The following is a 27,965-nucleotide window of genomic DNA, read 5'->3' as shown; positions in this document are numbered from 1 at the left end:
TCCTGAGTCTTCCTCTTTTTTAATGTACTTCCTCATTTTGGTGGTGTACACTGTCCAGGTGCTTTCTGAAAAAGGGACAGTGGGAAGTCATTTCTTGAAATTTACATATCTATAAATGTTATTATTCAATGCTTATATTTTATTAATAGCTCAGCTGAATATAAAATTCTGGTTGGAAACTTTTCTTCAAAATATATTAGCATCACTTAAGTGTCCTTTATTTCTGAAGTCTAATACCATTATGATTCTTTAGCCTGTGTATATGACCTGCTATTTCTCTTTGGAACAAAAACTAAGTTTACCCTTGGGCATTCTAAAATTTTGCAACAGTGTACCCTGGCATCTGGTTTTATTCAGCTTTATTGAAAGTGGTATTTTCTGAGTGCAATAAATTTGGAAACCCATGCACATTAGATTTAAGAGTGTTGTAAAATTATTTCTGAAAATTTCTTGCATTTTTTTTCTGGAGTTCCTACCATTTCACTTCTTTTTTTAAGATTTATTTATTTAAAGGTAGAATTATAGTCAGAGAGAGAGAGAGAGTTTTCCATCCATTGGTTTACTCCTCAAATAGCCACAATGAACAGGAGCCTGGAACTTCATTGGGTCTTCCAAGTGGGTGGCAGGGGCCTGAGCACTTGGGCCATTTTCCACTGTTTTCCCAAGCACACTGACAGGAAGCTGGATGAGAAGTGGAGCAGCTAGGCCTCAAACCAGCTCTCATATGGGATACCAGCATTGCAGGCAGTGGCTTAACTCACTGTGCCACAATGCTGTTCCCTACAATTTGGCTTTTAATTTTTTATCTTGTTTTTCTATTTTATATTTCTTGGTAATCTTTCTGTATTATCTGAATGATTTTTGACTACAGTATTCTACTCTTCCATGACATTTTCCCTTTTATGTATAGTATCACAATGTTTTAAGAATTCTTCGCTGTTCTCAGTTGATTGTTTTATATTTATGGCATCCTATCTTGTTTCATAAAAGCAATATATTTATTCTTATACATATGTATTATGCATAGTTTTCTATATGCATTGGCTCCCAATGCAACAACTAAATCAATAATAAAATGTGGGATGGGCATTTGGTACAGCAGTTAAGATGCTGCTTGGGTTCACTACATCCCATATCAGTGTGCCTGGGTTTGAGTCCTAGCTCTGCTTCCTATTCCAGCTTCCTGCTAATGCATCCCCCAGGAGCAATCAGGTAAAGGATCAAGTCCCTGGGGTCCCTGTCACTCATATGAGAGATTCAGACTGAATTCCAGGCTGCCTGACCCAGCTCTGGTTGTTGCAGGTCTTCGGGAATGAACCAAATGGTAGATTCATCATATTCTTTCCTCTCTCTCTCTCTCTCTCTCTCTCTCTGCCTTTCACATAAATATAAATAAATAAAATTTTACAAAGCAATACCTGCATTTAATACTACTGAAGGCTTCTCATGAGCCAAACACTATGATAAGCTCTTCTCTCCCTCTCTCTCTCTCTCTCTCTCTCTCTCTCTCTCGTCTTCTCTCCCTCTCCCCTTCTCCCTCTTTTCCTTCTTCACCCCTTCCTTCTGGCCTGCTGGGTTTTGTCCGATAAACTCTTTCCCTTACTCTGGTGTCTGCTGTGTTTTGTGGTGACCTTACATTGGTGCCAAAACCCGTGACTCGGATCCAGGCTCCCCTAGTAAATTTTCTCTCCCTTCGGGGATCTCTGAGCTGCTCTGGGGCCCTGGACTTCTGCCAGTTGCAAAACACACCCCCCGGAACTCCTTCCACGCCACCAAATGCTCCACGATCTCCATCTACACACTGACCTTCCAAATTCCGAGCTAAGATGCAGAATGGGAAATTCTCACCATGATTTCTACTTTGAGTTGTGGTTTACTTTCATCTGCTTGTCGGAGGTTTTTCTACTCTCGTAAAAGGCATAGTACTAGGCACTAACTCCTAAAGACTTTTAGTCTCTAGGACACTGTGTCCAGACAACAGTGAGTGTGAGTGACGCCTTAACCTCCTGTCTCCCTTCTACAGGCTCCAGTGGGCGTTTGGGTGACAACCCCGCCTTCTGCTCCCACATCCTCTTGTTGGTCAAATGGCCAGGACTTCAAGAACATTTGCTGCCCACCGATCTGACCTATCGAGTTGCCATAGGAATTTTTTCTAACCACAATCCATCCAATTCTCCTGTTATTAGCCTCCTACGTAATACGGTCCCTCTCAAATTGGCTCTAGCCCACACACGTTGATGCCTCATCTTTAAAGTGGCTTCTCCATGGCGGCGCATTTGGCCCAGAAGGATCAGCCCAAAGTCGGAGTGGTTTGACCCTGATGTCATTCAAGATCTTTATCACTTCTGTGAGCGTTTGGGAAAATGGAAGGAGACCCCATATGCTCAAGGTTTTCTATCTTCAATCTAAACCTTCCATGTGTACTTCCTGCTCTCCAGCCCAGGTCTTATTGGCCTCCAAAGTTTCCACTAGAGGTCAAGGGCCTGAGCCGAAACCTCTGCCTCCCACGTTTTCGGCCCCAACTCTTCACTATCTCGGCTCACTATATCTCCCTCTCCCACCCAGAAATTGCAACTTATCTTAGAACCGGGCCTGGCCCAAAGTCTACTCTCCACGTCTTATCAATGATTCTCCAGCAAGTTTGGGAATGGCTGTCTCCATGCTTTCACTCTCCAGCCCTTGCCCTCCAACTGGCCTTTTGCCCCTCCCTCTCTTGCTCCAGTATTACCATAATAGCAAGGGAGTGGTAATCCCATCCTTCTGAGCTCCCAGTCTATTGAAACAAATTAGGTATCCCACCCTTCTGATGGCTCTTCTGTTTTATCAAGAGCAAGCCAGGCAGGAAAATCAGGTCTTCTGACCTCCACTTCTTGTCCTTGGTACATTGAACTCTGGCCCATAGTCACTTTTGGGAACTGTCTGGCAGCTGCCTAAACTTTTGTTTCAGAAGCAGCCCCACATGGCTGATTGCTGACTATGACTTCATGGGCCTAAGGTGTTCTTAGTGTAAAAAAACCAACTGTAACTAGATACTGAGTTTGAAGAAATCTCTCTTTGAATCTAGGAAGATCACTACCTTTAAAAATACAGCTCACTAGGCTAATCCTCTGCCTTGCGGCACTGGCACACCGGGTTCTAGTCCCGGTCGGGGCGCTGGATTCTGTCCCAGTTGCCCCTCTTCCAGGCTAACTCTCTGCTGTGGCCAGGGAGTGCAGTGGAGAATGGCCCAAGTGCTTGGGCCCTACACCCCATGGGAGACCAGGACAAGTACCTGGCTCCTGCCATCGGATCAGCGCGGTGCGCCAGCTGCATGCGCTGGCCGCGGCGGCCATTGGAGGTTGAACCAACGGCAAAGGAAGACCTTTCTCTCTGTCTCTCTCACTGTCCACTCTGCCTGTCCAAAAAAAAAAAATATTGCTTTGTAACTTGCTGAACTTATTTTCTAATTTATTTTAACAGGTTTCAGGGTAATCAGTACGTAATGAAACAGCAATGAGTAATTAGCACTTGTTTTAGATGAATGCAATTTTAAAATTTTTTAAAGATTTATTTTTATAAACTTTTATTTAGTAAATATAAATTTCCAAAGTACAGTTTATGGATTACAATGGCTTTTCCCCCCCAATAACTTCCCTCCCATCCACAACCCTCCCATCTCCCGCTCCCACTCCCATTCCACTGAAAGACAGAGTTACAGAGAGGTAGAGACAGAGAGAGAGAAGTCTTCCATCTGCTGGTTCACTCCCCAGATGGCCGCAACAGCCAGAGCTGTGCTGATCCGAAGCCAGGAGCCAGGAGCTTCTTCCAGGTCTCCCACGTGGGTACAGGGGCCCAAGAACTTGTGCCATCTTCTACTGCTATCCCAGGCCATAGCAGAGAGCTGGATCAGAAGAGGAGCAGCTGGGACTAGAACCGGTGCCCATATGGGATGCCGGCGCTTAAGGCCAGGGCTTTAACCCACTGCATCACAGCCCCAGCCCCTGCATTTTAATTGAATTCAGACAGAGATATAATATCAGCATCTAAGTCATTTAGGTGTAATTGCTAATTTAAATTGGGATAAGGCAAATGAGATAAATGTGCCTAAATATAAACTTTGGTACTCTCAGTATGTTATATTCTATAGAAAAATTATTTGGGTTTGTTTAACAAATACGTTTTCATAAACTATCCATAAAAATAGTTCAACACTGCTTAAAATAACTCAGGTGAAAATTTTATGTGTTACCTTATTTAAAATGTCTTAATCTGGAGATTTTTAACAGGTTATTTCAAAATGTAAATTAAGGACATTGGCAGATGGAAAACATCATAAGTATAGAAATGTGTGCTTGGTAGAGAAATAAATCTTGGATACAAAAGATATTAATCTATTTCCCTATGGCATAGATTTTAGAATCTGATCTGTTAAAGCAATTAGTAAAGTAATCTATTATGTTCTCTTGATGTTTCTATTAAATTCTAATGGTTTAAAAGCAGCTGAGTTTTTTTTATTAAGAGTTATGGGTTACTTAAATATGTGCTTATTTTCAAACATTTGAATAATCACCTTGTAACAATGATCAAATTTGGTCTATATTATGTCATGATGTTAAAGGATCTTATTTCAACCAGATACTTTAAGCCTTCTTGGCATCCTTGACAGGCATTCAAAAAAATAAAAAATCAAAGTTCCAAAGAATTTGGACTCTGAAATTTCCAGCAAATTTGGACTTTGGTTTTTCCAGTTTGGGCCCAACAGGAAAAAAATCAAAGGACATATATATGTCTCTCATCTTGTAGAGACACCAACTATTCAGGCTATTTGGACTATATTAGAAATACTGCCAAGATGTGAAGTGGTGTTAAATTTTAAATTTCTATAATATAAAATGCTATTGATATAAATGTCTGAGAGTTAAAAAGTATAATGATCTTGTGTTACTAGACATGATGGTTATTTTAATGAGAAAGCCCCAGAGGCCTAAAAGGGTTAAATGGTCTGTAAAATCCTACTGAAGTAAGCAAGTGCCTTTTGTTGGTTAATGAGTTTGTAATTTTAAACATGGCTATTTAAAGTCTTTTGTCATCCCCAGTTTTGTATAGGTTCCAATGGACTTTTTCCAGCCACATCTATTGTATTCAGTGCTTTGGGATTGCTCTGTAAACAGATGAAACCAATAATGTATTACAGGTACCAACTGAGAGAAAGTATGGTTAAATGAGGTTACTAAGAGCAGAAAGTAATTTGAATCTACTGGTAATTTACAAAAAAGAGTTAAAGATTTTAAAAAAAGCTATTACTGAAACTGCTTTATTGTTCTATCTTGTATGTTATTTTATATGTGTACACATATTGTATGACTACATGGGAAAATTTATTAAGAGCTCTGTTTTAATTGGCTTATAGATAAAAGATTGCTCATCAACTTAAACTGCTACAGTTAATCAAAGATACATTGTGATTCATGTGACCTGAATCCCTGTATCAGATGTTTTAAACTTTTTGGTAGAATGAAACTAAAAACGTTTTATATGTTTGTGCTTGAGTTTGCTGGTTAAACAAGCTATACCATGTTAGATATTTAAGAGATGTTTCCAAATACATGTATTCTTAAATTTATAGAAGGCATTGGACCTTCTGATAAATGTTTTCCTAAGTTGTTATCTAGTGGTTGCAATCGCTTGCTAAGTTTTCATTTGATATTGCTATTGTCAGTAAGCGATCTGGGACTTGCTCCCTCATTTCTCTATTCTAAGCCCAACTTTTTACTTCTTTTCTCTATTCTCTTCAAGGTAGGAAACTATTTCTATTCTGAAGGAGTCTTCAAGATGCAAAATTTGATCTTTATTCTTATAAAAGGGATGGATAATATTTTCTGTAATAGCATAGCCAAAATGAAACTTAAATTATAATTTCACAGCTAGATTTACTTCGCCATGGGCACAGTAAACAGGCAAGACCTCCCTTTCAGACCAAACAAAGGAAGAGACAGTTTTAAGTGAGAACATAGTTTTCCTCATGAGCATTGTCTACCTCAGAAAAACCACTACAGAACATGCCTGTGACTATAGACTTCTAGTTTAGGCCACTAAAGATTAGAGATGGGACTTGAGCACCCCCTTGACTTGCATCCTCTGGTCTGCTTTAACAAAAACCAGGAGGAAAAGAAAGCTAGGCAGCAGAAGCAATGTGAAGATGGGTGGCAGGCCTATCAACGGCTGTTCTGTACAGCGATCTGCCCTCAAGGAGACCCAATAGGCCAGTCCACTGCATTGGTTTTCGACGTGAAAATCTATGGCTTCAGCAGAAGATAGCTTATGAAGAGCCCTGGCAGCTCTGTCAGCCAAGAGTTGGGTCACTGGAAATGGAACTGCCGTGGAGTCGAAGGACTTCAGGTCAGAGCCACAGATCTTACTGGCTCCAAGCTGAAAAGCCCTTCACTCGGCCCAACTTCCAAAGTGACCACCGTTGTGGAGGGGATGGCCACGTAGGGTCTGCAACATTGCAGGAAGAACTGTAAACTTCCTGTTAGAGTTGCCACCTGCCTTTACCTGGCCAGCTCTCCTCCCAGGCCAGCTAGGTAATGGGAGTCAACAGGGTGCCTTCCCCAAGAGGTTCACACCTCCCTTAGGATGTACCCCATGTGAAGCCATACATAGGTCTGTGCCTCATAACTGACAAGGCCTTAAAGCCCACCAGATTGTTATAAGGCCCCTTCTGTCAGATTCTATTTGGCTGAGACAGCACCTTTCTTAGGTCCTCTAATGATGACTCTGTCCTTTGTATCTAGCCCATCTGGGGCTTCATTACTTTGTCATCATAGCCTCTACTCTATCATGAATGGCTCTACTCCCAACCTATGTGTATTGATGGTCCTCTACCCCACTTAATGTTGTATGACTGTTCAGAATTTCTCTACAGACAAACTCCTCAACCTGCAAAAGCTGAGTGGCCTTTCTCCTGGTCTTGGTTGGGATCAGCTTTAAACCACATCCCTCAAACAGTTCTCACAAGGGTTCAGAGACCACCCCCAATTTCCTCTCCTCTGTGAAATCCTCTCATTACCTGGTTAATGGCACTCTTAGGATCACTGGTTGCTATTCTCACCCTTCTTTTATACTACAGTGTCTAAGTATTTACAGCAGGTGATAATGGAACAAACCAAGGTCTTCATCAGTCCAGTGGTCAACCAAATGCTGCTACAGGGATATACTCGGCTCTCCACCCAGGAAACAGTGGCTTGAGACATCACCCCATGCCAGCAAAGAGTACCTCATTGCCCCATGTCAGCAGGAAGTAGCTCTAAAGACAGATCATCATCCCTCTACCCCTCCTGGACTTTTGGGGCTAATGTAATCCCATACAACTCCTGCTTTATAAAAAATAAAAGAGGGGAATGTTAGGAAAATGGCACAGTCTTATCTGTGGCGCAATCTATACCCTGACACCATCCTAGGCTCTAGCCCCCGCCGCCATTGCTGGAAGTAGTATCACTCAGTAGTATCACTCAGAGTGGTGTTTTATCCACACGTGGGTTTGGGTGCACAAAGAGACTTAAGGAAATGTAAACTGGACCACTATTAATTCATGCCTGTTGCAGGCAAAGACAATGGATATTGCTGTGAAGTCAACAGGAAAGAAGGACAACTTGTAAAATGATTTGAACTTTATATTATTATTAAATATTCCTATTTTGCAAATTTTCAACTTAAGAAAATACAACAGAAAAATGGCCAGTATATCAGATTTTTTCCTTTTCACTTTTGAACAGACAGCTCTTTGTGTTTTACTATTTTATAAGTGGTAATTCACATGCCAACCCCTTTCCTTTAGCCTTGCTTTTCAATTATTAATGAGATGAACTTCTACACATTAAAATATATGGATTTGATTTCATCAATAACTAAAGTTAGCTAAACAATATTTTTACATTTAAAAATGGCAGCAATTATCAGCTCAATTCTGACTTGAGTGTAAATTTTCTACTACACAACTCATGGGAAAAGAATAAACTGTCAATTTTAGAAGTAAATAGAACCCCTTTTGCCACATAAACTTTAATGCAACATGGGTCACTGCCAACCTTCCAACAAGTCCATTCTACTGCACACGGCATAAGCAAGACCTTGTTAGGTCACAAAATTTATGGTACTTGGCATCACTTTGGGACACAAAAGCTACTGTATCTACTTTGCCCAAAACAGATTAGCTGCACCCTCCCTGAAAGTCATTACAGCAATTCAATGCACGTGGATAAGACGCTCTAAAGTCAGCCATGCATACAATGTACAGAATGTCATGGTACTAAATGAAGATAAAAAGAGTAACACACTAAATACCCTTTGCCATTTTGCAGTGACAGATTTCAAGCTTACTACAGAATACATCACCTCATATCTAAAAGGTGATATTTTCCTAACATTCTGGTATTCAATCCTCACAGACAAGTATTAAAATGTCTGTATCTGAAATGAGGAAAGAATGAATTAGAAAAGGTGAATAATTTGTCAAGAGCATAAATATGAGATCTGCTAGGGTGAGGTCTTACATTCAGGTCCCCTGCTTAAATGACCTGTCTACTCAAATTTTTACTGAATGCTGTATTCAATTTGAGTAGCTGCTGCAAGTGCACACTGATGCCCTACTAATGATGTTAGTGCTTTAAGAATTACACTTATGGGCAGGCATTTGGTGCAGCTGTATATGTCACTTGGGACTGACATGTCACATTCCATAGCAGAGTGCCCGGTTTGAGTCCTGCCTCCTCAGTTTCCAATCCAGCTTTCTGCTGAAGTGCACCCTGGGAGGCAGCAGGTGATGGATGGCTCAAGTACTCAAGCCCCTGCCACTCCCATGGGACACTCAGATGGGTTACCAGGCTCCTAGCTTTGGACCGGGATAGCCCTGGCTGGTGCATGCATTTGAGGAGTGAATGAGTGCACAGGAGGTATGTCTCCCCATCTGCCTTCAAATAAAATGAATATAAATAAAGAGCTCAGGGGAGGGACGAATACACTTATCCAGAGAGGTAGTTCTCAAGCTTCAACACCAGCATCAACTCTTGGGCTTGTTAAAACCCAAATTATTGGACCCTACCCCAGAGTTTCCAGTTAAGTAGGTCAGTGATGAGGCCCACTTGCATTTTTTTTTTTTTTTTTTTGACAGGCAGAGAGGACAGTGAGAGAGAGAGACAGAGAGAAAGGTCTTCCTTTTGCCTTTGGTTCACCCTCCAATGGCCGCCACAGCTGGCGTGCTGCGACCGGCGCACCTCACTGATCCGATGGCAGGAGCCAGGTACTTATCCTGGTCTCCCATGGGATGCAGGGCCCAAGTACTTGGGCCATCCTCCACTGCACTCCCTGGCCACAGCAGAGAGCTGGCCTGGAAGAGGGGCAACCGGGACAGAATCCGGCGCCCTGACCGGGACTAGAACCCGGTGTTCCGGCGCCGCAAGGCGGAAGATTAGCCTAGTGAGCCGCGGCACCGGCCGCCCACTTGCATTTTTAACAAATTCCCAGGTGACGCCACTGCTGCTCATGTGGAACCATATTTTAAGAAAAAATGTGGAACCATATTTTAAGAAAAAAAATGGCCATCGTAGAGCATGAGTTAAATTACAGAATTAAGACTGTTAATTTTGTTAATGTCTACAGAAGGCTTAGCCAATACCCAAGATACTCAGCTGCTGGTTGGCTTTGTTCCTCTAAGATACCATCCTAGGTCTCTGTGTTCTACCAGTTTCCCCTGCTGCATTCTGGTGCTCCTCCCTGGGCATTCACCTTGTCATACAAGTTCTGGCTCCTCTCTGGGGAGGAGGACTGAACACTGGGCATGTCTATTCAACCATCTTGGAAGTCTACCCAGGCATGAAGATTTTATGAAAACTTCCACTAACACACTTCTGACAAATCTAGATGTCCTTTCCCACAAGTTTGCTTTTTGCTGATAAAATAATGACATTTCCAGCTGACCATGCTTTTTGCAGGGCTTTTGTTGAAATTAGAAGAATTTCAGCTATTAGGAGAAATACCTGTAAAAATACATTGAGCTCTAGCAAAGACGCAAAAATAAGAAAATCAGATGTCAGAAGTTACTGTCCTTAATGCTCTATTGAATAAACATAGAAAATTTCTAAATGTGGCTAAACTCATTCTCATAATGCTATTTGTGTTAAATAGAACTAAATACCTTCTTGAAAACAACATATTTGCAACGAGTTACAAGGTTACTTAAAAGTATCTCAAAGTCTAAGAACTTATATTACTATCTGTCTCTTAAAAAGCATTTACAGGAGCCGGCGCTGTGGCATAGTGGGTAAAGCTGCCACCTGCAGTGCCAGCATCCCATATGGGTGCTGGTTCAAGTCCCGGCTGCTCCTCTTCTGATCCAGCTCTCTGCTGTGGCCTGGGAAAGCAGTTGATGATGGCCCAAGTGCTTGGGTCCCTGCACCTGCATGGGAGACTGGGAAGCAGCACCTGGCTCCTGGCTTCGGATTGGCACAGCTCTGGCTATTGTGGCCTTTTGGGGAGTGAACCAATGGAAGGAAGACCCTTCTCTTTGTCTCTCCCTCTCACTGTCTGTAACTCCACCTCTCAAATAAATAAAATCTTTAAAAAAAAGTCATCAAGAGCGTCTTTTCAAATTCTGTTTAAAGAGTTAGAGAAGGAGATACAGATAGCTCTCTCATCCACTGGTTCACCCCTCAACTGCTCACAACAGCTATGGCTAGCCAGGATGAAACCAGGAACCAGCAACTCAATCAAGGTCTCCCACATAAGTGGAAGGGACCCAAATACTTGAGCCATCACCTGCTGCATCCTAGGGTCTACAATAGCAGGATGCTCGGGTCTACTAGAGCCAGAGTCAAGCATTAAACCCAGGCACTGTGTTTGTTCTTTATATCAGGTGGCATACGATGTGAGACAGCCCCTTTACTGATGATGCTCATTTAAATCTCTGATTAAATAGGTGTTTGCTCCCAGCCTTCTCCACATTTAAGTTATCATTTTTCTCTTCATTCTTCATAAGTTTTGTATCCTGTTCATGACCTGGTTTCAATGTGTTCATTTACGTCTTATTTCATGATAGACTCATGGCTTCCCTGTTTACACAACAGTTTATAAAATCTGTTGCTATCATTTATTTTGATGCTCACTTTCTGTCAGATGACATGAGGTGGAGCCTTTTCAAGGTTTGGATCTCTGTACACATCACCATGTTTGAGCACTTCTTTACCATCTAGAACAAAAAGATATTTTGCCCAAATTTATCTTACCCTTTCCCTGTAGTCCTGGAATTAGTTTTCCCCAGATCCTAGTTCCTTCTAGTGGAGAAAGATCTATAGAAAACAAACCCTGGGGGCTGGGTGTCATCCAGCCAGTCTCATTATCTGGTGTCTGAAGTACCTGGACACAATCAGGGGCTACAGGCAGACATTTGCATTCCTTCCTTCTGCCCGCCCTGCCACACACACACATTCACAAGCATGATTTCTCATGGATACCTCCCAGTTGATCCAACCACATAAGGTTCATTTTAATTTCTTGTCCTTTTATATTTGTGATTCCCTTCTCCCTAGATGCCCTTCTCCTTAGCGTGCTGACTTATTTGTTTAGTCCCCTGTGTGTAACAAAGGCCACTGTGTGAACACCCCTTATCCCACGCAGCTGGTGACACCTGACACTGGGGTAGCCGTGCCACACGTGGACATCCTCACCCTGCCCACATTCTACCCCTTTATACTGAGCGCCTTCTCCACGAACACCTCTCCCATGGCTCACACACTTTGCACTGGGCCTTTCCTATGTAGGGATGTCCTCCTCAACCACTAAGGCTTGGGAACCAGGTTGCTCTCATCTGCTGTCCCACTCCTCACCACACAGGGCTCCCACACAGGGCACTGCACCACACCCCCACACCTACAGGATTGGGCATCAATATCTAATTTCCCCTTCTCCATACATAGGTATCTCTCCTGCGAAACATCTACTGCTCAAATCCAGTTCTCAGAGTTCACAGAATAAATCTAGATCTGAGTAGGAACCTTGCTTTAAGAGCTTATTTTTAGTGTTAGTTAAAGTTATCTCAGTAAGGTTGTTTTTAAGGCAATCTTCCATGAGCCAGTTGAAAAGGATATGAAATAGAAACGCATAGATGTGGATACCTAAAGGACCCTCAGTTTGATCTTACCCTTGAGAAGATATTTTCCAGGGAGCTAGTTAGGGATCTCTTAGCTTTGTTTTTCAAAATGTCAAGTTTGAATCTTCCACTGCTTGTCGCATTTTCCGGGATTGTACTATTTGAAATAGTCTAGAGAAAGAAAAACATGAATTTCAGTTTGGAAATACTCAAAGTTAAATGAGGCTTTAAATACAGGTTTAAGACCAGGTCATTACTAAATACAAGAATCCTCCAGTAGTTTTATTAAGAAGTAATAATTAAGGTTCCACACTGTGAACACAAAGATTATAAGGAAAAAGGTCTAATTTTAACATAGTAAGTAATAAAAAAGACCGAAATAAGATCTTTCCTTCATGTCTTTCCTTTCCACTAATACATTCCTGCTGTGTTTAACAAAAATTAATCTTGAGGTGTCAATTTTTACTGATGTTACTTTGATTAATGACTATAGCCATCCTTCTCCAAGGTACATATTTCATTTCCAAACTACTAAGGAAAACAAGTTAATAAGTTTCAAGGAACAAAGCATCTTCCAAAAAAAAAAAAACCTGGATTCTGCTAATGTCTCTGTTACAATTTCATTTTCATTTGTGAGTGGGCCACTTATCTTTCAGATCAATAAGTAAATCTTCTCTGATAGTTCTCATCGGGATGAGGGGCAGGCATTTGGCCTGGTGGTGAGGATGCCGCATCCCGCTTTGCAGCACCTGGTTCAATTCCAAGCTTCCACCCCTGACTCCAGCTTCCTGCTAATGCAGGTCCTGGAAGGTACCTGTGATGGCTAAAGTAACTGGGTCCCTGCCATCCATATGGGAGACTTCAGCTTCAGTTTAGCCCAGTCCTGGCCACTGCAGGGATTTGCGGGAATGAACCAGAAGATGGGGACACGTTCTCTCTCTCTCTCTCTCTCTCTATATATATATATATATATGTACATCCCTTTCCACCCCTGCCCCCATGTCTAATAAAATTAAACTGTATGAGAATCTAAAATGTATCCACTATATTAGATTTTCTCCATGCTTTATCCCATTGAGGTATACAGCTATTATGTACTCACATATGGCATGGTCCATAGAGCCCAGAACCTCTCGACTTAGAAGACAGCTTATAATTTTCTTGGGGAGGGAGCAACACAATGTACATAGAAGCATCAAACAGGAAAGCATGGAAATTGGTTGCAGGTGTCCATGGTCAGGAAAGAAAGGACATACGAAATTCAGAAAGGCATGAAGACATGGATGAAGGCTTTCCCGGAACTAGGGATGGTTGCTGGCAAAATCATAAAGACCGGATTGCTTAAGGGACACAATCAGCACGATATGTTTGGCGACAGCAGAGGGGAGAAGAGGAAAGTCACACAAAGACATAATGCTGAAAAAAAAAATGCAAAACCTTGAATGGTCTGGCATGCCAGGTAAATGAGAAGAATCACCGACTGATCCAAATTTATAAGCACAGGGACATCACTGGGAAAGCAGCGTTTTAGGGAGATTTATCTGAAAGAATTCAAAAACATCTAAAGGACAAGGATGTCAGAGACTGAGAGAACAAACTAGAGTAGAGGCTTCAGTATGGTCCACGAAGGAGGCACTGGCTCTGTCAGATCATTTAAGAAGCTACCAATGCAAGAGAAATAACAGAACACAACGGATTCAGAATGGGCTGGACTCAGCTTAGGAGGCGCACAGAGCTCCGGGATTACTCATCATTCTAAGACTTCCAGATGAACGACAGGACAAAGTTGAGAAATTACTTTGGCACTTAGCACAATGGCAGACACATAGTGGCAGCTCAGGAAATACAGGTGGGATAAATGGAAGGAAGAAAGGAAGGCGGAAGGAGGAGGATGGAGCATCTGTCAGCAAACAGAAGCAACTTGTCCAGATCTCCTCCTCGATGATCTTCAGTACCCTCTACCACAAAGAAGTGCACACCCAGCACATTCTCCTTTGACCTGAAACCCAAGCCAAAGCTTGGAGTTTCCATGATCATTCTTCAACTCAAAGTCCTCCAAGGGCACCAAATCCATGTTCTCGCTGAATCTCCAAGACATTTCCAAACTGAACTCACTGTTTATTCCATCCCCTACCCCCCACCGCAGTCTTATTTCTCTATTTTCGAGCTCAGTTTCATCCAACTTCCCCTAACTCTGAAACCTTGAAGTTGTCTGCAGTATTCCCCTCTCCCCTCCTGTTCCGACTCACCCAACTACTAAGTCCAAATGATGATGCCTCCTCAACTCCTTGCCTCAGCCCCGTCTGCACATGTCCAGTGCTCTACTTCAGCCCCTCTCCTGAGTCAGACACCTTTTTCAAGACACAATCACCCATTCTTTTTGCATAGTAGTACTAATGCTGTCTTGTGCATATGACAACCACAGCACATTTCACTTGATTTAATGATACACTGGCCTCTCCTCCTAACAGCCAGATGGCAGGGAAGGGATGCTGTTGGGCTCCACTATTGCACTTGATAAAGGCCTGTGGCCACACCTCACACATTTTAGGACAAAACTGTCCAAATCGGAGAATGTGACTTCAGTTTTAACAATCTCAAACCCCTCGCCTACCATATTCCCCACAAATCTGTCACAAGAGGGACAGCAGCATTCTCTTTATTGTACAGATCTGATCTTCTCCCTCTCTCACTTGAAATCCTTCCATAATAAAGTCAGGCCACCACTGAAAGGCTTCCTTCATCTCAACTCTGTCTGTTCCTCCAGCTACAGCTTCGTTTTCCCATCAACCCCCAAGCATGCCCAAAGAACAGTTTTTACTTATAGTACCTGCATGAAGTTAAGTTTGACCATACCACTATTCACCACTGTGTTCAATGTCTCTAATAAAACATACTTTGCCAACTTTTCCACAGCAAACTTCATCTCCCCGGAAGCCCCAGCCCCCTATACATCCCTGCTTAACATTTTAAATTGCTCCTTCCTCTTATTCTCCAAAGGAAAATAGAGCTATTTTTGTGCTTTTAAAAAGCCACTTACAGACATATTCTTTTTTTTTTTTGAGAGGTAGAGTTACAGACAGAGAGAAAGGTCTTCCACTCAGTGGTTCACTCCCAAAATGGCCACAACAGCCAGAGATGGGCCAAGAACCAGGAGCTTCCTCCAGGTCCCACACAAATACAGGGCCCCAAGCACTTGGGCCATCTTGGACTGCTTTCTGAGAGAGGCAGCCAGGACTAGAACTGGCACCGCAGGCAGAGGATTGGCCTACTACACCACAGCAACAGTCCCCCAGATCTGTTCTATGCATTATTTATCTGTTTTCATGCCCTTTTCAACTTATTAAGTCCTTTTCTGGAATAAACAGAATTGATTCATCACTTTTTTGTCACTTATCATATAGCATGCCTCATGGCTATTGAACTGCTAGTTCAATGAGTAAATGAAAGAATATGGGGCCGGCATTGTCAAGCACTGGCTTACGCTCCCACTTGTAATGCCAGCATCCCACGCTGGAGTGCTGGTTCAAGTCCCAGCTATTCTTCTTCCAATCCAGCTCCCTGCTAATGCACCTGGAAAGCATCAGAAGATGGGCCAAGGGGTTAAGGCACTGCCAAACATGTTAGAGACCTGGACGGAGTTCCAGGCTCCTTCCTTTGGCCTGAACTAGCCCTGGTCATTGCGGCCACATTAGGAGTAAATTAGCAGGTAGAAGAACTCTCTCTCTCTCTTTCTCTCTCTCTCTCTCTCTCCCTCCTGTCCCCACTCCCCCCACACACACACTTGTTCTCTGTCTGTGTGTATGTGTCTCTCTCTGTGCCACTTTGCTTTTCAAATAAATAAAATAAATCTTGATTAAATGAAAGTACACATACTAACCAAGTAACAGGTGACTTGTTTTGAATACAGTGATAAAAGGACTCACACTGAATTAGTGTTATTAATAAAGCAAGATCCCCTTGGAGATTGCTGCCGATGACCTTGCTTTACTTACATGCAGCTAGGATTAAATTCTAAGCCACATGCACAGAAATGCCATTCTTTGGTCTGCAGCTGGGGGAGACACTTACACGATACTCCTGCTGCTCTGCTCCTGGCTTTTCACCATTTGAGCTAATCTTTTGAAGAAATAAAATATTCATGTGAATTTTAAATAACAGATTACTATCACTAACAAATGAATGTGAATTCTACCTCATGCACACTACTGCCATTTTAACAACAACAAAAAAGTTCTTTTACATTTTCATACCATCATTATTATTTCATCTCAGTGTGTCAATGCATACTAATAATTCCTACAAAATGCCCACAATGCTAAAAAATACAACACATATATATAGATAGGACTTTCACCCTAAAGAAGATGAGAGCACAAGAAAAAAAAAACCTTCTTTCTCAGCTTCTACAATATTTTAAGTAAATGTGTAAACAAAGAGAAGTAGGTCAAGGAGAAAATAGCTCCTTACCGATGGGCCTTCCCCAATGTGCGTGTGTGTCTTTTGCTTGGCTTCACACAGCTGCCTCAGGTGTAAAATCACAAGTTCATTTTCTTCCTGGTCACTGACTGGCTTCATTTTCTGTTGAACAGACAAGCCAAGAGTGCAATTTGGCAACACAACTTCCCCCCTCCTATTTTATTCCTGTGGTTTGATCCAGCACACAAACACAATCACAGTCCAGAGTTTTCCCCATGCTCAGACATGAAAGGAGCCAGGGTGCTCAAGTTCTGCCACACAGGGTCAGGGGATGCACAATGGTGACTTCAGACAGTGGAAAGCAAAAGGAACCCCCAAAACAGGATTCCATTCTCACTCCTTCTGTCTTATTTATGAGAAACCCCAATGAGGGTACCTGAACTCGTTCAAAGATGTCGGCTTGTTCATTGTCCGACAGGGATGACAGGTGTCTCTGGATCACCAGCTTGGCTCTTGGAGGGTAGAGACCTAAGGGAAGTGAAAAGGAACACAGCATGAAACAGAGGTGGGCAGCAGAGACCTAAATGTACATCACGCATCACACATCAGCCCTCTCCCAGCAGGTTCCCAACTTACACCTTTTCAAAGAGACAATGAATAAAAGTCAGTGAAAAACCTCTTTAAAGCTCCTTATCGGTGATCCTAGAGCTAGAATCACTAACAAAAAATATCTAAATGATACCAAGTACAACCAGATATCACTTAACATACTCATACTAACAAACTCAGCCACTACAGAAACTCACACATGAACTAGCATTGTCCTAGGATCTGGGATTAATGAGCTCACAACCTGATATTAATAAAAGAAAAGGGGGAAGGAGGGAGTGGTTTGGCTTAGCAGTTCAGGCACCTGAATTCCACATGGGAGTGCCTGGATTTGTGCAGATTTTAAATTTTTTGCACAAAAAATAAAAACTTAATTCCATTTTACATGAACTTTTGGAAGTAATCTCACATTATGAAACGAGTATGACGGCTTTTTTTGTTTCGTTTTCTGATGTCATTTTTTTATTCTGATGTTAATCCAGTGACTGATTAACACGCCTAGAAGGATGAAAACTCAAAAGATGAAAACAAAGATAAGGAGAGAAATGTCACTGAAGTCGCAGCCCAGGAAGTTTCCTTAGCTCCCTGGTAAGTAGAGGAATTAACTGGAAACAATTGCCGTTGATTTCTTCAAATGATACTGCTCCCTTCACTAGAAATCTGATTTTACTTCCTCCTGTCCCCTAATTCGCAGTCACCACCTAGTGAATTGCAGGTACTGAAAAGCATGCACATAAATATCAGGTAGCATGTATGTTAGCGCAGGGAAACAAAAGAAGGACGATTGCTCCAGCTCCATGACAGCCAGCCTCACTTTCAGTTCCACATCCTGAGGTTTCGCTCGTAGGAGATGGAGTTCCCCTTAGACACCATTCCTTGACTGACTGTGGCCCACACTGATGGACCCAGACTAAAAGCTGAGACCCAACCAGGGTGCAGGTGATCAGATAACTTCTCTGTTTTTATTTTATTTTTAATTAGAAATAGAACTCAAAAAAAAAAAAAAAAAAACTCAAAGGCAACCATGTAGCACAATGGTTGGGTTACCACTTGGAATATATTGACAGTAAAATGGTGAGTCCAAAAAAGTAAACTGAAATACTACCACCTAACCACTTTTTTTAAAAAGATTTTATTTTATTTATTTATTTATTTATTTATTTTTTGACAGGCAGAGCAGACAGTGAGAGAGAGAGACAGAGAGAAAGGTCTTCCTTTGCTGTTGGTTCACCCTCCAATGGCCGCCGCAGCCTGCGCACTGCGGCTGGCGTACAGCGCTGATCCGAAGCCAGGAGCCAGGTGGTTATCCTGGTCTCCCATGTGGGTGCAGGGCCCAAGGACTTGGGCCATCCTCCACTGCACTCCCTGGCCACAGCAGAGAGCTGGCCTGGAAGAGGGGCAACCGGAACTAGAACCCGGTGTGCCGGCGCCGCAGGTGGAGGATTAGCCTATTGAGCCGCAGCGCCGACTAAGATTTTATTTATTTTGAGAGATTACAGGCAGAGAGAGGGAGAGACAGAAAGGTCTTGCACCCGCTGGTTCATTTCCCAAATGGCCAAAACGGCCAGAGCTGAGCCAATCCAAACTCAGAAGCCAGGAGCTTCTTCCGGGTCTCCAACATGGGTGCAGGGGCCCAAGCACTCGGGCCATCTTCTACTGTTTTCTCAGATGGTAGCAGAGAGCTGGATCAGAAAAGGAGCAGCCAGGACTAGAACTGGCACCCATAAGGGATGCCAGTGTCACAGTTGGAGAACTAACCTACTGTGCCACCGTGCTGGCCCCCTAAGTACTTTTAAATTTTTCTCATTAACTTATCTAAAGATGATCCTTCTGTCAACTTTACACTTTGAGCCTAAGCATGAAATTCGCACTGTTGACTTCCTTAATGAAAAGAACTCTCTTGGAAACACAATGGCAAGAGGCTTCAAGAAAAAGATACCAAGAAAAGGTATCAGGTTGCTTTGGAAATAGATTTTACAAGTCCAAGTCCAAGCCCATCCAAGCAACTTGCCTACAGCAGTTATTACTCACTATGGATCCTGGTGTCTCAGTGTCTCCATACTCATTGTGTAAAACGTGTATCGAAATAGTGTCTGCCTTTGGTTTTTCTAAAATATGGAAGAAATGACATAATAGATGCTAAACACAATGAGCCCAATACATGGTGAGGCTCCAGAGGTATTTTCTTTATTTTTAGTCTTTTTACTCTTACTGTGAGGCTGCCACACTGCTTTATGCTTCGTCTGGCTGCTGTCAGAAGCAGGAGGAAATGAGTGTGTTATCCAGGACCTTAGAAAAAACACAACCCCGTATCAGTCTCATAGACTCATAGTAAACTTGGACCCTTCTTTTTGCTGCCTTCAGATAAATGCATGCCTTGGAGTTTGTGAAGCTTAACTCAGTATATTCAAGACTTTGGGAAGAGCACTAATAATTCTGGATTCGTAATTTTGTACTTTTTTATTTAAAAGGATAGCTAAAACCATAAAAACTTCAACCATCACAAAAGTAATACACACACATACACACACACATATATAAGGGTACTTCAAGAAGTTCCTAGAAAATGCATCTTAAGACAAAAGTATGCAAGGACTTCTTATCATTTTTTTAAGATTCATTCATTTATTTATTTGAAAGGCAGAGTCTACAGAGAGAGAAGGAAAGGCGGGGGAGGGAAAAGGAGAGAGAGATCTTCCATCCATTGGTTCAGTCCCCAAATGGCCAGAACTGGGCCGGCCCCAAGCCAGGAGCCAAGTGCTTCTTCTGGGTCTCCCACATGGGTACAAGGGCCCAGTGACCTGGGCCATCTTCTGCTTCTTACCCAGGCACATTAGCAGGGAGCTGGATCAGAAATGGAGCAGCCAAGACTCGAACCAGCATGCCCATATGGGATACTGGCCATCATTTTATAGCTTTACCTGCTATACTACAATGCTGGCCCTGGATTTCATATTTTTCACACACACAAAAAAACCTATCTTTTAATTCCATTTTCTACAAACTTTCTGAAATACCCTTGCATATGGTATTATTCTACATATCCAAACACAGCATGTGTTATTTATGTTATTGAGAAGATTATTTTTCACTCAACAATTTTAAGATCCATTCATGTTCTGCTCCAGTGCACTTCCACTAATCAGATACTTCAATTATGTTACTGATGAATATTAAGGGTTCCAGTTTTCTACTATTCACAAATAATACTACCTTGACAATATCACCTCCTGCGCCTAATAAGAGTTTCTCATCAATTTCTGATTCCTAGGGTTTGTGTAATTTTAGACTAAAGAGTTTATAATAATTGTGCCACAAAATGGCTCTCTCAATTTATACTTCCATCAGTACTACATAAATGTACCAATATACCTACAATTTCTCCAGCAGTTAACCAAATAAGTTTCTCATTATTTTTGTTTTTATTTCTCTGACATCCAGTGAGGTTCATCATCTTCTCATTGGCATTATTAGGCCTTTTAATTCCCTCTTCTGTTAAGTGTGTGGGTTGTTTAAAATATGCTTTGTGCAATTTCCTAATGGGTAGTTTTATCTCTTCTTATAGACTTCTTACAAATTCTGTGTACCAATCTGCTATCTCCTTATCTGCCACTTATCTTCTAGTTTGCAATCAGTTATTGTTACATAACTGCTCTAAGGTTTCACTGAGCTAAATCTGTCAGTATCTTAATAGTTTTCACATTCTCTGTCTTCATAAAGCCTTCCTCTTCAAGGACTAAGAATATTCCTCTTGCTTTCTTTTAGTGGTTATAATATTTTACTTTCGTATCCTGAGGAATTTAACACATCTGGGTCTTGTATTTTAACTTGTATAAGTAGAAGAAATTCTCCTTTTGAATAAATAATTGATCCAACACCCTCTCTCCAGTAATTTAACACGTCCCTGCCACCAAAGATTCAGTATGCTCCCTTTACCATATACCAAAGAACGCTCCATTTTTAAAAATGCTTTACATGCACAAAATAATATATGTTTTTAAGAATTATATATTTAAAAAAACTGAATATTACATCAACATGGTCCTTGATCACTTGGTTGTTTGAACATTAAATAAATACGTCTGACTGTCATTGATTTTACCACATGCCCACTAAGCAGAAATCACAATGTGCAGTTACACTGCCTAGGCTCTAGCCATTGTCTGCTCTCTTCTGGAGTGCACACTCTGCTCATCTATCTTACTGAACTGCACGTATTTCCTCTTGTGCCTATCTTTCACTCTAGGCAGTGAGCTTTCTAGAGGCACAGAACATGTCTCGCCACCTCTGCACTCATAGTTGCTAGCACTTTGCCTAGCACAGAGCAGACACTGAACAAGTGTTTATTTGACTGTTTCTTATCTTGTGCAGTCGTTTTCAAAATTTTTGTTAGTAAGAAATAGTGAGAGGCCAGTGCAGGGCATCTGAAGATAAGCCACCATCTGCAGTGCCAGCATCCCATATGGGTGCCAGTTCAAGTCCCAGCTGCTCCATTTCCAGTCCAGCTCACTGCTAATGTGCCTGGGAAAGCAGCGAGCGGATGACGGCCCAGGTGCTTGGGCCCCTGAACCCATGTGGGAGACCCAGAAGATACTCTTGGCTTCAGCCTGGCCCAGCCCTGGCCATTGCTGCCATATGGGGAGTAAACCAGTAAATAGAAGATCTACATCTCTTTTTCCCTCCCTCCCTCTCGCTCTCGCTCTCGCTCTCGCTCTCTCTCTCTCTCTCTCTCTCCTTCTCTATCAATCTATCTCCACCGTTGAAATAAATAATAAATAAATCTTATTAAAAAAGCAAAAGAAGGGCCGGCGCCGTGGCTCAATAGGCTAAGTCTCCACCTTGCGGCGCCGGCACACCGGGTTCTAGTCCCGGTCGGGGCGCCGGATTCTGTCCCGGTTGCCCCTCTTCCAGGCCAGCTCTCTGCTGTGGCCAGGGAGTGCAGTGGAGGATGGTCCAAGTGCTTGGGCCCTGCACCCCATGGGAGACCAGGAGAAGCACCTGGCTCCTGCCTTGGGATCAGCGCGATGCACCGGCCTCAGTGCGCCGGCCACAGCGCGCCATCCGCGGCAGCCATTGGAGGGTGAACCAACGACAAAAGGAAGACCTTTCTCTCTGTCTCTCTATCTCTCACTGTCCACTCTGCCTGTCAAAAATTAAAAATTAAAAAATAAAATTAAAAAAAAGAAAAAGAAAAAAATGAGAAGTAGGGAAGTCAGTGTTTAGCCCCCCCAAGCCCCTGCTCGTGCTGCTCCTTCCAAGTCAGAGCACAAATCTGCTTTAAGATATCTCCTTTATCACCTCTGTCGTTCACAAACGTCCCTCAGAAGCCAAGCGAGTTTCATTATAGTTCTAGACTTTTAGAGAAAAGAATACATCATCCAGTGGGAGGGGAAAAAAGAATGAAATAGTTAACATTCTCTAGTGGTTTTGCTTCTCTTCATTCATTCAACAAATATTTGGTCAGTTCCCACAGAACACACAGCGGAGTCTTAAGAACTGTGGGAAACACAAGTCTCTTCTATGAGTTTGCTGCATGAAGAAAAAAAAACAAGGAAGAGACAGAGAACAAAAGAAAGGCAAAAAGAAAAAGAGAGAGGGAGAGAGAATGCCAAGCACCTGGAGGACAGTCAGACTTGACTGGACACGCGAAACGACTCCGAGTTCCTGTTTCACCTACACAAAGCCCTATTCAATGATAGGAGGGACTTCCTCACGTCCCCGAGGCCAGTGCAAACTCCTCTCTTGCCAAGGCCAGGATACACTGTACCTTCAATCCTTTCACAGAGCTTGTGCAAAGAGTGCATGGGGCAGGCCTCGCACAGCTGAATCTGCGTCTTGGCACTCTGCAGGGCAGCGGCGGTACTGAAAGCCTGCTTCAGAGTCAGCATGACCTCATCGACCTACAAGAAGGAACAAGACTCAGGTCTACAAAAGGCTGCGTTCATGGCGACACAGAAAACCCAGCAGCAATGGGGGCCGCGGTTGGTGCTGACGAGTTCACAGTTAATAGGGTTGTGATGAGACAGAGCTGGCAGGGAGGAAATATTAAGTCCTGGAGTTATGCATACATAATTGAGAGCTGGGCGAAGTAAGTCCATTTCAATGTGTATGTGTATAATATGATACTGATCTGTTACTAGAATGCTATTTTTAATTCCCATTGAGGGTTATAGTATCACAGTTGGATGAGTTGATCAGGTCTTTATTTAATTAAATGGATGGTTTTTTCAGACAAATACCCCTTTGGAAGCTTTGTCTGTCATATATGGGAAGCGAGAAAACAATGTCAACATTCACTCCTGTTAACAGGTGTCCTAATTACTTTATTCTGCTAGATCACTTTTAGTATAAAAATAAAACACGCTCACGTGACTTTCTGAGGAAACTATCGTCTCAGTTTAAACAATGAGGGGGAAAGTCTATGAGTGTTGCTTGTCTTAGCTCTCCAGTTTGTGGCTGATTATTCTACTTTTGATTGTGACACCAAGTCCTGACATCATGGAGATTAACCACAAGGTCGCTCCACTCAGTCAGCAGCTTGCAAACGGCCAGCTAGTTTCTTTCTTGCACTTCTACTGACTCAATCAAGACCTGTGAATTTAGCTTTCCAGATCAAACCTACACAGAATACATCTTCATGCAATGTTAAAACCACCTCAGCTTGCATCTCCTTTCCTGCTGCACAACCATCAATGTAAGGTGTGATTTTCCCACACTTTGGAGAACTTACATTAATTTTTTTTTTTACATCAAATTTTAAAGCCTACATTGCAGAGCTGTTGGGTACTTGGGGCCTCATCTGAACTAGCTTTGATTTTCAAAGCCATTTATCATGCTTGGGATGTCATTTTTTTATTTTCTTTTTTGCCTTCAACGATGGACTGGTTTAAGAGCACATTTTTACTGAAATGATTTAATATACTTCTGCATTTGAGTTTATGAGGAACCTGGAATAGAAAGAAATGTTTTTAGCTCTTCTACTAGGACTGAAAGGTCAGAACAAACACTTAACAGGCAGCTATTATTCTTAAGTTTTTTTCTTTGTTTTGTTTTGTTTTGACAGGCAGAGTGGACAGTGAGAGATAGAGAGACAGAGAGAAAGGTCTTCCTTTTGCCGTTGGTTCACCCTCCAATGCGGCTGGCGTACTGCGGCCAGCGCACCGCGCTGATCCGATGGCAGGAGCCAGGTACTTCTCCTGGTCTCTCATGGGGTGCAGGGCCCAAGCACTTGGGCCATCCTCCACTGCACTCCCTGGCCACAGCAGAGAGCTGGCCTGGAAGAGGGGAAACCGGGACAGAATCCGGCGCCCCGACCAGGACTAGAACCCGGTGTGCCGGCGCCGCAAGGCGGAGGATTAGCCTAGTGAGCCGCAGCGCCGGCCTTAAGTTTTATTATACTATCAGCTTTACAAAGACTTGAGTAATTTTACATCATCCCATAAAAAGAAATGAATTATTTATAACATATGTCATTTTAACCTATAATTAAAAATAAAGATTTCGAATTCTTAGAAACTAAACAAATATACATGTAATGCTGTTGCATTTTTATTTCATTTACCTTGTTATGTATTCAAAAGTAATTTTAATTATGTATGCAGACATTCATTTATTTCTATTTTCTTGATTCTCATTTATGTCAGACACTGAAGAGGTTAGTAAACTGCTTAGTAATTGAAACAGCTTTCGTATATATTACTGCTATTTAATAATACTGCCTTGTAAAAGGCCTCCAGTGGAAATATTGGGCATTTTGGGCATTTTCTTCTCTATTTCAAGATGAAAACAGGATGCTATTCTTAAAATGTGGGCATCAATTTTCCCTGCCACAAGTAAAAACTTTATTTGACTTCTAAATTAAAAAATAATTTTTTTTAATCCAACACTTTTTCTAAACAGCCTGTAAATTCTATCTTGGGATCACTACAACGAAAAGTTGAAATTAGCACACTATGAGTCATTTAAATATTTGAGTCTACATACAACAACCAAAAAAAATAAGTCACATCAAAACATTAAAAGCAAAAAATGTGCAAAGACAAATCAATCATATGCAAACAAAAAGAAAGTAAATATTCTTGGCATTGCCATCCAGCAACATTAAATTCCCAGAGGGAAGCATGAAATAGAACAAAGAAGTCCAATTTATGACAGGAGGGGACAACTCATATTGAAGTTAATGCTCATGAACATTTATATGCCAAACCTGGTATTTTAGAACAAGGCTCACAGAATGTCTAAGGATATCAAAAGATTATACTATCTGAATAATTTAAATTCTCAAACTCTCCAACGAAGAATGGCATAAATCTGCCGTGAACAACTATGAACAAGACAATGGTCTCTTTCCCTGGCCAATCCTCACTCTCCTATCAATATGTTAAAGTTTCTAATGAATAGCATGCTTATTTAATTAACTACTAACCACGTACAAACTCTGAATTTTCAGTAGCTTGGGTCTTTTATTTTTTCCTTTTGGTTATACTTTCCCTATTTTCTGTGTATCTGTGGAAATTACTTTTTCTTTGTGTATGAATAGCATTAACTTGCATTTCTTTTCACATTATCTAAACCAATTTTGAAGAAAGCACTGTGGGGCCAATGCCGTGGTACACTAGGTTAATTCTCTGACTGTGGTGTCGGCATCCCACATGGGCACTGGTTCTAGTCCCAGCTGCTCCTCTTCCAATCCAACTCTCTGCTGTGGTCTGGAAAAGCAGTGGAGGATGGCCCAAGTGCTTGGGCCCCTGCACCCACATGGGATACCCAGAAAAAGCACTTGGCTCCTGGCTTCGGATCGGCATAGCTCCAGCTGTTGTGGCTATCTGGAGAGTGAACCAACGGAAGGAAGACCTTTCTCTGTCTCTCTCTTACTGTAACTCGACCTCTCAAATAAATAAATAAAGTCTTAAAAAAAAAAAAGCACTGTTACATAAGTGAGATTTTCTAAAAATCTCAGAGTAGGCATTTTAAACAGTGGTCAAGATGCCACTTGGGATAGCTGCATCCCAAATCAGAGTACCTGGTTCTTGTCCTAGTGCTAGCTTGTTTCCAAGCTAGCTTCCTACTAACGTGTACCCTGGGAGGCAACAGGTGATGGCTAAAGTGTTTGGGCTCTTGCCACCCATGTGGGAGCCCCAGATTGAGTGCCAGGCTCCTGGCTCCAATCTGACCCAGTCCCAGCAGTTGAGGCAATTTAGAAAGTGAATCAGAGGATAGGAGATCTTTGTCTTTCTTTCAAATAAAGTGAAAATAAATACATTTTTTAATCTCAATAGTTGGTTAAACAGACTAAGCTATCTACCTACAATAACTATTTTAACAAAGAAAGAAAGAAAAAGCATTTACACTTCCGATGTAACTTACCCGCAGTACAACACATAAGAACATTATATTGTTCATAAATTCATAGTAATTGTTACAAAAAAGCAAGAGAAAATGCTACCTTGTGTTCTTGGTATACAGGGAAGACAAGTCAGTATGCTTGATTTTGCAATACCTACACAAGTGCCAAGCCACATCAATTAGAACACTGCTCACACCAAGGGTATTTAATTGACTATTTTCTTTTGTTCCTATATCAGCTGCTTGAGCCATCCTTTATTAGGCAGCAAATTTACATTTAATCTTCCTTCCAGCATGCAGTTCTGATGCCTCACCACTCACTTAAGATGCTTGCTTGAGATAACAGCAGAGTAAACAGGGTTTGAAAGATCCTAGCATGGGCCTGTTCTTAAGAACAATGCTGCCAAAACTCAAACCCCAACAGGGCTTCCAGGAATAGGCAGGCATTCACAGCCAGTCCAGTCTGTTGCCTTAGTCACAGGGCACGTCTGGAGGTAATGTAGCATGCCCCCAGGCTTTCCACCAAACCCACTCTGCATGCGTGCAGGCAAAATGAAAATGCTAAAAAAAAAAAAACAAAAAAACAAACAAACAAAAAAAAAAAAACACGTTGAAAGAGATTGGAAATAAGGTTTTAGATTGTTTCTGTTTCATTGCAAGTTATCCAGTGATCAGAGGCCAATTAGGCCTCAGAAAATGATTGCCTAAAGTGAAGACTAACACAATCATTTAATCATTCACAAAACAAAGCTATCAGGCACTTACTAACCCAGCAACCCTGAGCATACCAACAAACTAGGAGACAGTCCCACCGCTGTGAAATCCACAGCTCCTGGATTAGCTGCTTATGGAAACAGATGAATGAAGGCGGGGCTTGGCAGGAGCTGCTGGAGACTGAGCACGGGGTGGGGGTGTCAGAGCAGTGCTGACAGGAGTCAGGAATGGCTCCAGCAGGATGAGACAAGTAAGCTCGGTCCCATAAAACCCACAGTTAGAAAGAAGGGGAGCGGTACTCAGGGGAGGTGGAGGCCAGGCCTGCTTTACTGCCAATGCAGCAACAAGAAGGGGGACCCAGAAACAGGTAACTACAGCACTGCCCGGAGTCCCAGCTGAGTAACAGCAGGAAACCTTGTGGCTGGCAGAGCCCCTTCCCAGCCTGACAGCAAATAAGGCAGAGAGCTTGGTTTTGGCCTCCCCTGACATGACAGACTCCTCACTCCACCCAGTAAAGTGCCACCTCTGTGCCACAAGGATCCTGCAGAGAGCTGCAGCCACTCCCTTACATCCTCGACCCCATGTGTGTCCCAGGCCCTCATCAATTGCGGTGTCTGGTAGCAAATCAAAGTAAAAGCACCATCGCACCAATCGCCTGACAGGTATCTGTGGTTTAACCCAGAGAGCAGCTCATGAGCTGCAAAAGCACTTGTGAAGACACTGTCACAAAAAAGGCAGAGGAGTCACAACACACAAG

The 27,965-nt window shown here is 42.3% G+C and overlaps 1 protein-coding gene across 14 annotated transcripts in view; it reads right to left on the bottom strand.

Moving 5' to 3' along the window:
- The window catches only part of TBC1D4 (TBC1 domain family member 4), a 213,178-nt gene that overhangs the window by 52,509 nt on the left and 132,704 nt on the right, over positions 1-27,965 (bottom strand). For 9 of the 14 annotated variants that reach the window (XM_089303582.1, XM_051850604.3, XM_051850605.3 and 6 more), the window contains exons 5-9: positions 22,917-23,049; positions 16,977-17,068; positions 16,592-16,702; positions 16,193-16,240; positions 12,173-12,292 (exon numbers count right to left, since the gene is read on the bottom strand). In XM_089303582.1, the coding sequence (XP_089159708.1) occupies positions 12,173-12,292; positions 16,193-16,240; positions 16,592-16,702; positions 16,977-17,068; positions 22,917-23,049 (504 nt within the window). The remainder of the gene's footprint in view (positions 1-12,172; positions 12,293-16,192; positions 16,241-16,591; positions 16,703-16,976; positions 17,069-22,916; positions 23,050-27,965) is intronic. The other 5 variants (XM_089303583.1, XM_017343535.4, XM_051850606.3 and 2 more) reach the window with 2 other exon arrangements.

This window comes from Oryctolagus cuniculus, chromosome 9 (assembly GCF_051225735.1).
Source record: "Oryctolagus cuniculus isolate XC-2025 breed Fujian yellow rabbit chromosome 9, ASM5122573v1, whole genome shotgun sequence".
In the NCBI taxonomy this organism is placed as follows: domain Eukaryota; kingdom Metazoa; phylum Chordata; class Mammalia; order Lagomorpha; family Leporidae; genus Oryctolagus; species Oryctolagus cuniculus.
This window is presented reverse-complemented; position numbering and strand designations above follow the sequence as displayed.